At 35.6% G+C, this 10,579-nt stretch overlaps 1 protein-coding gene across 1 annotated transcript in view; it reads right to left on the reverse strand.

The window, feature by feature from the left end:
* Window positions 1-9,385, reverse strand: part of LOC144976804 (uncharacterized) — a 48,276-nt gene extending 38,891 nt beyond the window's left edge. The window contains exons 1-4 of the mRNA XM_078921276.1: window positions 9,193-9,385; window positions 4,487-4,615; window positions 2,918-3,121; window positions 341-367 (exon numbers count right to left, since the gene is read on the reverse strand). Coding sequence (XP_078777402.1) covers window positions 341-367; window positions 2,918-3,121; window positions 4,487-4,615; window positions 9,193-9,265 — 433 coding nt within the window. The 5' untranslated portion in view covers window positions 9,266-9,385. The remainder of the gene's footprint in view (window positions 1-340; window positions 368-2,917; window positions 3,122-4,486; window positions 4,616-9,192) is intronic.
* Window positions 9,386-10,579: the final 1,194 nt, after the last annotated feature.

Consider the following 10,579-nt stretch of genomic DNA (forward strand, 5'->3'; position numbering starts at 1 on the left):
AGCTTTTTATGTGGCAATATCTATGAATTGTGCTCAACGCTCTTTACAAGGGGTTTCAAGTCAACAGCAACACTTAACATGTAGGGAGCTTTTACAATTTTTATATTTCAACAGAGGCAACTGTGGTATAAGCCTAGTACACATTTTACACCTCAGTGCAGTGAGAGAATGTGAATAAAGAGCCATATCAGGGATTCAACAATTTCCCTCCAACAGCTGAATTTGAAGGCCAGAAATCCGCTATGTCATAACTGTGGTACAAAGGATGTTGGCCTTAGTTGAGCAGGAGGGCATTTGTAAATTTAAAATACCAAAGAAAATTCATGAGGTTATTACTTACGAAAGCCAGATGTTATGTCAGTTATATCTGAAAAAACGAATATAATATAATATAATTAATATAATATAAAATAATATATATATAATATAATATATATATATAATATAATATAATATAATATAATATAATATAATAATATAATATAATATAATATAATAAAATATAGAATACAATATATAATATAATATAGGTTATTTTATTATACTTTGCTGCTGGGGAAAATATTAGAATGTCATAGAATGATATAGTACAAGTACTATTTGCTATTTACCTCTATGGAATTATAAAATGGAATGTCTTATAACGCTTTTTTAATTCATTTTTGTAAATTCATTATTTTTAACACAATTTCCTTATGAATGAAAAAAGGTTACTTATATATATATATATATATATATAAATATATATATATATATATATATATATATATATATATATCGGGGCGGGGAAATATTTCACTGCCCCGAACAAGCCATTGCATCGACTGAAACTAAATTTGAAGGCAAGAATTTTTTTTTTAAAGGTGAGATAATACAATTGCAAAATAATAATAAATTAATAAATTAATATTTACATTATTTGAAAGTAAAAAAGCGAAATAATTATATAAATACATGATTATTGCTTGCTGTTATAAAGCCTAATACTGGACGGCAGAAAAGATTTTCGGTGTCTCTCTGTTTTTGTTGAAATAGAGAAAGGGATACCACTCCCATCCTGACATAATAACTGATGGTCTCAGTGGATGATGCTGGTCATTTAATATTTTAGTTATTTTACTCATACAAAATTTCTCGCATAAAAGATATACATCGTCAACGTCATATATATAGCATTTAAAGGATTTTTTAATATTTGAATTTATTTTGTTCCTTTCCACTGCTAAGCAATTAAGTATTATTGATATTTGGGAATGCGCTATACAGATGCTCATTTTAATATATTTGTATATTCGTTTAGTCATCATCAGGATGGTTGATTTCCTTTTTTTAGATAAATGATTCTCACTCACTCAGTTAATCCTGTGACCCCTTCTTCTTACAGTCAACCTAGGCCTCCATCTCTGGCCCACCTTTCGTCACACGAGACTTTTTTCTTTGTATCTGCTTTGAATGTCTCTTCGGTAAATGTTTTTTTTTTTTTTTTTTTTTTTTTTTTTTTTTTTTTTTTTTTTTGGGGGGGGGGGGGGTACGGTCAACTGAGGTAACTTTATTTGCCATAAAGGGAAAACTTTGCCTGTTTAATATTGGACTTATTAGTGTACCTATATTTATATTTGTGGCAGTTATTTCCTTTTGTACGAAGTCAAGTCTTTCAACTTGGAAAATAACTACAACAAAGCTGAGCTCACTCAAAATGCTCCAAATTTAAACTTGAGCTTTAAATTGATCATCGAAAATCTTATCATTTGATCTTGACCTGGTCAGCTCAACTTCGTCTTCCCAGATTTTCCTAGACCCATAATTGCTTCATTTCTATCTTTATCTCGATTTCTTTTCTTCTAGATCGATATAGTCTTAAAACGACCTGGAGTTGAGCCTTGGCTGTTACTAAATTATATATATATATATATATATATATATATATATATATATATATATATTCGTGAGAAATTGGTATAGATGGGTCATATAGAGTGCTCGACAATTAAGGAGCGCGAATCATATCTATTATTTTCAATTTTCAATTTATAGTGACAGTTTTAACTATTTTACAGTGTTGAAATTATTCATATAAATCGCGGTTCTGGTTGTGGAACTGTTCCTTTTTTATATATAGAATACATCATATTTCCATTATCTATTTATCTTACTCTGTAAATTATAACACGTCTGTAAAAAAATGTCGTTTTTTGGGATGCAATAAAGTATTATTGTTATTATTATTATTATTATTATTATTATTATTATTATTATTATTATTATTATTATTATTATTATTATTATTATTATTATTATTATTATTATTATTATTATATTATACTTGCTGTCCTTGACAATACTTAATTACTCCCCCGACCACCCATCGTGGCCATACGGAACAAAACGCCCATTTAATTCAGTTCAAGTCGCAAATTTGCACAGCCTTTTTCGGATCAGCATTCTTATACGACATCCGCCATTGCCTAAAGCCAAGTTACTCATTTACAATCGAAAAACGTTATAAAAAGTGTCTAACCCACGAATACAATGCAGAGGCCAGGGTCTTGTCATCCTTGTTGCCTATTTGATTAGAGACAGCGCTAGTTATCGTTTGACTTCGTTAGAAGAGGAAACATCACACAAAAAAGATAAGAAGGAAACGGCCAAGAAATAGTCGTTGGCGTTCAACTGTGGAGAAATTTGAGGGACAGGGGGGGCCACCTAGAGAGAGCTGGAGAGGATGGCCTCGGAGAGAGTTGGAAGGAGAAAAGGTGTTGATGGCCTATGCTCCAATTGGGAACTCCAGGGCTTAGGAAAGCTTAAAAAAAAAAGAAAAAAAAAAGAAATGAAAAGAGACATTGTGCCACTGAGCTAGAGGCCTCAAGGTATTGGTTTAAATTAATGAGTCTTAAAAGTTAATTATTAACCCACTCACCACAGTAGCCACAAAACTGAGAGCACTTCTCGCTGAAGAATCCAACAAACTCATGGCACGTCAGAGGGTCATACTCTGAGCATTTGACATTGCCCCAGTTGTTCTTGCAATATTTAGTGTTTACCGAGGACTTCGTCGTTTTTGCTGTGGTTGGGGCTGCGATGGTGGTGGTTGTTGATGGCGGGGCCGGGGGCGGGGTCTTATCTGGGGATTATTAAATAATCTCAATATGCTTTTAAAAATTCTACAAAAAGATATGAGAGTCTTAAGCAGTGTTAGGTTTTTTTTTAATAGGACCAAAAGGAAAAGTCGGACACAATAGCAAGCAATCTTTCAGTCTTTACTGCTCCCAGCAGGGTTAAATAAAACTTCAGAATGAGTCCGGGAAATTCTGAGTATTCTGGTTCTGTCATTTTCTTTTTAGCATTAAAAAAATTAAACAGAGATGTTTAGGGATGAGTTTGCTGACACCGAACTTCCAACCACGGGCCTGGATTCGAGTCCCACTGTCTTTGTGTGTGTGTGTGTGTGTGTGTGTATGTGTGTGTGCGTGTGTGTGTTTGTGTATATGTGTATGTTTATGTGTGAGAGAGTCTGTTTTTGTGTATGAGTGCGTACGTATATGTGTAAAGCAGATATTTGGTGTGTAAATGTATAAACATTTTAACCTACACAATGTAAATTTTATGCCATTATTCTATCGATGTAAAAGCGCTTTGAAGCCAAACCATAAAGTGCTATAGAAAAACTCTTATTATTACCATTAAGAAAATTATCCTCTCGTTTTAATTTTACGGCGCTGCAATGCGACTGCCGTCTAGGTTATTTCAGCCATATCTCAAATGTTTTCCTCCTGTAGTAGGAACCAAGAATGCGAGTGCTAAAGATTCTTTTTTGTTAAGTTGCAGGTCTCGGTGCAAACCACCAGAGACTATTCGTGTCGGACCTCAAAGATAAAGCTACCCAATCACTGCTAAGTTGATAGAGGGTTCCAAAAAAATGATCGACTTAATCCAGGGTCAAATCCTTTTCTTCTGCTTGAAAAGCTTGTGCTGGGGGCTCTGTCACTTGAGCTAAGGTCCCTAGTTAATAGAATTGATCAAGCATGAAGTACACAAGCATGAAGTACGTTAGAGGGACGGGTCGGACAGAAGAAATAGTTTGCTTGCCCCTTTCGGATAGACTACCTTGCTTAATTTTACAGAGATAGATACATTGCTAAATGAACAAAGGAGTCAACAAAATATATAAATACATAAATTAAAAAAAAAACAAAAAACAAAAAAAAAAAAAAAACATAACTCGACTCTAGCCAGATCAATATGATTTGCTACTGAAATTTTAACTTTCATTTTTGTTGCTAGCTCTCATTAATGGTGGTAGTGGTTGTAGGGGAGACGACAATAATGATGGTGGCGGTGGTGGTGGTGGTGGTGATGATGATGATGATGATGATGATGATGATGATGATAATAATGATGGTGATGATGATGATGATGATGATGATGATGATGATGATGATGATGATGATGATGATGATGATGATGATGATAACGACGATGTTCATACTTGTACAATAGTGACATGTTTTTTGGCATTGGATTCGGGCGAGACTTCTATATCTTTTACAAAAATCGTGGTTCAAAACTATGTAACCATCACAGTTGTCCCATGAGTCGAAGCATGTCTCTCCTGGAGCTGAGAACAAGAGAAAACATGAAATTAATAAATGTATTTAGCGCCTACGTTACCTATTAAACGCCATTTAATTCTTGAAATATAAACGTCAAGCATGAATGAATAAATAAATACACAAATAAATAATAACGGTCACATACATCTGTATTGTATATTATTTATAGTGTGGCTATGTGGTCTTGTGGTATGAAACTCGTTTTCGTATCGGAAGGACCTGGGTTCGATTACCGAGCGGCGCATAGTTGAGTTTGTAGAAAAGACTCTTTACTCACATTCTCTCACCTTACTCAGGTGTACAATGAGTACCTGGCCATAAATAGCGTTGTATTTGTCGGAAAAAATGTAATATTGCCTAACAAGCGTCATGTCTTGTTCTACATGTTACGGGTTGGTAAGGGCCCCCTTGTAAAGCGCTTTGAGCGCGTTTAGTGGATATTGCGCTATATAAAATTTATATTTTAGTCATACTTATGAGGAACTTACATTCCAAACCTGATATCGCTCTCAAGCAATTTTAATAAACAAAAATGAATATTATAACAGGTCTCACTAAACTGTATTCGACTATAAACGTTCAAAGTTACACATAGTTTTGTGTGCTTCTACGTTATTTCCGGCTGGCGAGTGTTGTGAGCTTTTTGACTAAGCGCAAAGCATCAAATCTATTTACCTGTTATCTTGACTTTTAAAAAAAAATGAGAGTGTTTTTATATCGCGCAATATCCATTCGTAGTCTCAAAGCGGTTTACGAGGGGTCCCAGGCCAGCAGCAACACGTAGCAAATAGAAATAGACGATATTACATTTATCTTTTATTCAGAAAGAGAGAGAGAGAGAGAGAGAGAGAGAGAGAGAGAGAGAGAGAGAGAGAGAGAGAGAGAGAGAGAGAGAGAGAGAGGGAGGGAGGGGAGAGAGAGAGAGAGGGAGAGAGAGAGAGAGAGAGAGAGGGAGAGAGAGAGGGGGAGAGAGAGAGAGAGAGAGAGAGAGAGAGAGAGAGAGAGACAACGCTGTTGACGGCCATGTACTCGTTTTACTCAGGTACGATGAGAGAATGTGAGTAAAGAGCTTCCAAGGACTAAACTCTGCACCGAGCGAGGCTCGAACCTAGGACCCTCCAATCCGAAAGCGAGTGTCATACCACAAGATCGCATCGCCTCACTAAGTTAACTCACTCAATCCCAGAGATTTTTGCTACTTTTCAAAATTGGAAAAAAATGTATTAAAAATGAGCATGTGCATAGATAGTTTGCATAGATAGTTTTATTCAACTCTCATTAACATGTAAATAATAAAAAGGTTAGCTTTGATACTATGTCTATAATTTGTCTCAGAAAAATGTAATAAATAGGCACGGGGTAAAAGTAACCCGGGTAATCTACGGATATAGTCGGTGTTAGGGTTGAGTGAGTTAACTTAAGTTACCTCATATAATTCATTCAGACATAATACCAGATGTCGGTGATCAGTCAGATACTTCCGATTTAGACTAATTTACCCTGATAATGTGGCATCACACTCGCTTTCGGATCGGAAAGTCCTGGTTCGATTCCCGAGCGTCATATAATTGAGTCCTTGGAAAAGGCTCTTTACTCACATTCTCTCACCAACTCAGATGTAAAATTAGTACCTGACTGTTAATAACGTGTCTCTGTCGGAGAGATATTGGAAGAAGTTAAAATGAGAAAATGAACTATTATGGACACGTCCGGAGATAACATCAAAAAATTAGTGCTAGAGGGGAAAAGTAGCTGGCGGAAAGGCACGGGGCAAACCAAGGAAGTCCTGGATGGGAAGTGTGGAGGCAACAACCGACAAAAGGATAATCGACTGCTCGGAAATGGCCCCTGTGCGTGAAGAATGGCGCTCCGTGACATCCATTCTATAGGGAGACGGAGCTCCAGTAAGGTACGGTAACCCTGATAATAGGATTCAACAGTCGTGACGTCACTTCCCTCGTAATGATGCATAGTAACTTAGTAATCGGAACAATGGCGGACGCCCTTATGAAATACTTCTCCGAAGAGCATGAAAGTGTATCCAGAGGAGAAAAACATTATAAATCTGATCATGTTTTGACTTTCATACCTACATTCTGATCACATGACATGTGAAAAAGTTCTTGTCAGAATGAAGAATAAAAAAGTACCGATTTTCTTTCTTTAGAACCAAGCTGCTCGGTGCTGGGCAGACGTGACATCAGACTATTGAATCATATTCTGAGTGTTATAGAGGCATGTGGCTTTGAAAACCACGTAGTGCGGTATCTAGTCGTGAATCAAAGTCAAGCAATGTTGATTGTGTTCGGTGACTGTATGGGTGACAATGACAGTAACATCTTGTCTCTCCCGTGTTGTGATCTTGAGTCACACATAGGCCCACAAAAGTCCGGTGTGGATGTGTACTGTGTTATAAGCATCGGCGGATATTGTTAAGTGCTTATGCGTGAAGATGCCAAAGTTGTGTTGCATGACATAGAAATTGTTTTCCATGTGGCCTCATGAGGAGACAAATACCTACATAAAATGAAACAGATTTTGCGCACTCTGGAAAAACATACATTAAAAATTTTGGCCAGAAAACTCGTCCTTTAACTATCGATCGATTAAAATAAAACATTTATTTTGTCAACTAGTGACAGGTTTGAGATTTTTTGCCAAGATGAGGGTGATTTTAATCCGTCGGTACTTGAAGGACGAGAGACGCGAGGACGAGACGCATGCGCACAACCAACATGACGTTCTCTCTCTAATAACTTTTCCGCCGGTGACGTCACAGACTATGGGTGACGTCCAATCAAGGGACGCTACTCTTCCGCTAATCTCATTCCCTATATAAATCTTTTTTTTTTTAATTGCTTTTTTCAGAGTACCGCAGTATTTAAAAAAATATAGATTTTATATAGCGCAATATCCACTAAATGTTCTCAAGCTCTTTACAAAAGGTCCCTGACCAACAGCAACACGGAACATGTAGAACGAGACATGACGCCTGTTAGGCGATATTACAATTTTTCCGACAGAGAAAACGCTCTTTGACGGCCATGTACTCCTTTTACGCCTGACTACGGTGAGAGAATGTAAGTAAAGAGTCTTTTCCAAGGAGTCAACTATGCACCGAGCGAAGCTTGAACCCGATCCGAAAGCGAGTGTCATACCACAAGACCACATAGCCACAACCGTTCTCAAACGAAAGCAGTAACAGTGATGAGGTGCCAGTACAATGAAACATAAGTATCACCATAGAAGTTTCTATTATAAAGTGAAAAAAAAAAAATTCAAAATTTGGAATCGATCATTGCCCCTTAAACTTGTTACATTGTGACTCAAGTCTAAGTGACACTAAACTGCTAGAAGTTGTAGACTGTAAAAAGTAGTCAACAAAAATTAATACAACTGATTCAAAAAAAAAAAAAAAAAAAAGATACCAAACCTGGAACGTTGAGCTCAAAAGCCTTTCCTCGGCCAACAACAAAATCATTCAAAGATCTTATTACAGAATGGACGTGCGTATTTTTCCTTTGCCGTCTAACTGGGATTTTAAGTAATATATTTATATTTCAATTGCTTTTTTGTTTGTTTGCTGAAGAAGGGTTTTGAGCCCGAAATGTTCCGTATTTAGTATTTTGCTCTTTTTTTTTTAAAGCTGATATATAATTTTTTTGTTTATTATATAATAACTCGCAACTAAAAAATAGAAAGGTTACATTTTTTTTTCAAAAATCCAACTCCAATAAGATTTGAGTAATCTTATTTCCTTCAAACAATCACTAAACATTTAAAATATTAATGGATAAAATTTGTAGGAGAAGTTAGGTTTTAACGCCAAGAATCTCATGCAGTTTTGAGAAAACATTAAATAAGTAAAATAATCACAACGTCCGCCAGTCGGATATAACGTACCAACACACCAAATTATGTAATAACCTAAAACGTATAAATAAGAAAAGCAAAAACCATGATACAATAGTGCTCAACTTCCCGTATATTGTCCCAATGACAAGAAACAGATCTGTAGGAGTAATAATAATTATGCACTTAAAATGTTTAACCTAAAACGTATATAGTCTAATTGATATAGTGTAATGAGAACTAATAATTAAAATGGCTGAATGACGTCACCTTCGATCAATCTATACATTGTAATAAAATTTAAAATAAAATCACTACCTAGTTGTAAATGATGGATGAGAATATTTTCTTTTAATTGATATACAGTATGTTATGTTTGGCGTGTATTCATTTCAATATGTGCACATCAGTTATGCCTCATCTAAATTTGTATAACTGAGTGACTTGCTTTACTTAAAATGAAAATATTGGTATAATTTTGAGCCCATTATAGGTCATAAATTACTTAATTTTAAGAACTAGATTGGTAGAAAATATTTTTCCCCTATTTTTTTAATGAAGTTAAATGATTACGTGGATTCTACACTCAAAACTCTCAGAAGAACTTTTGTATCATTGACCCAAAAATGGTCGGTTTTTAATATCGTCCCCTTACTCTTAAACACGGATCTAGCCTAAAATGGGGAAAGAACAGACCCATCTGTGTGGCATTTCTTCTTTAAAGACTCACCAGTCTGTGATTGTACTATAGAAAATAGAGCACAAATAACAATAACTGCAAAGAAACGCATCCACGAATCCATAGCGCTGACTGAAAAAGAAAAATAACTAGCTCGTAGAAAATCTAGCTAATTCATTTTAAACAATATCGCATTGATATCTGTTGGTATGTGTTAATGTTATCTCATAAAGATTGTATCACTGGTACAAAACGGATACAAAAAAGAAGATAAAATTACTTGCAGACGCTCCTCTTAGATAAAAATCCCCTTTGTTTCCGAGTGTGTATAAGGTGTGCTACTGGATGCGCCTGTTTATCTAAAGTTTATCTAGATATCAAGCTTACGGTCAACAAGGAGGTCTACATTGAAAGCAAAACGTTGTTTCGTGAGAGAAAATATCTCCAATCTTAAGGGCACCAGTAAGGAAGTATATAAGATTCTGAACAATCTTATAAACCACGAAACGTAATCGCCACTGCCAAAGCACGCAGATAATACTGAATTGGCAAACAGATTCAACCATTTTTTAAAAGATAAAATATCACAGATTCCTTCAGATCTAGTTCGATCTACGGAAGAGGTTATTAACTACCACCCAAGGTCACATGCCACTAACTAGTTTTTATCTGAATTTTCCACTGCACAAATGAAGAGATAAGTGAAATAATTAAAAAGGCGCCAAACAAACACTGTACTCTAGATCCTATACCAACGTGGATCTTAAAGTCATGCATTGAGGAGGTTGTGCCAGCACCAGATTGCCTTGTCAAAAAAAAAGAAAAAAGAAAGACCGATGAGATTCTTAGTGTGGTCAACGCACTCTACATTATCAACATCCCCCTGACTTAGATTTTAATAGCTGTGTTGGATATCGGACAATATTTACTTGTTCTGTTTGCCAGATCAGTTGTATGATAAATATCTGAGAAGTGTTTATGAAAAGGTGTCAGAAAAATCAGAGAGAAAAATACAAGAAAAAAAAAAGACGTCCAAAAAAATATGAGGATCGAACCCTAGACCTCCTGGTTTCCGGTTCGGCCTGCTACCATAACACCACTGAGGTTACCCTATAGTTAGGACGGTTTTCCTGAAATGACAGCATTTATTTCTTCATCCAAAATCTACTATATATTACTCCCAGGGTGAAAGAGGACATTTTTTTTTCTTTTCCTACACGAATCCATTTATCTAGTTCATTCTTTGTACTCACGATTAAGTTGGCATCAAAAGCAAAACGCCTCTACTTTCCCAAAATAACACTTTCAACTATCAAACTCTCGCGTGACTGTTTTTGCACTTTCATTGATAAATAAATGCATTACGTCATCTATTCATTTTTGCGTTCAAATATCCTCGGTCAAAATTGTAAACGCAGAAAATCTTAAGATTGTCACC

Source organism: Berghia stephanieae, chromosome 7, assembly GCF_034508935.2.
Source record: "Berghia stephanieae isolate SIO BIC M18660-M18661 chromosome 7, UCSD_Bste_1.3, whole genome shotgun sequence".
Classification (NCBI taxonomy): Eukaryota; Metazoa; Mollusca; class Gastropoda; order Nudibranchia; family Aeolidiidae; genus Berghia; species Berghia stephanieae.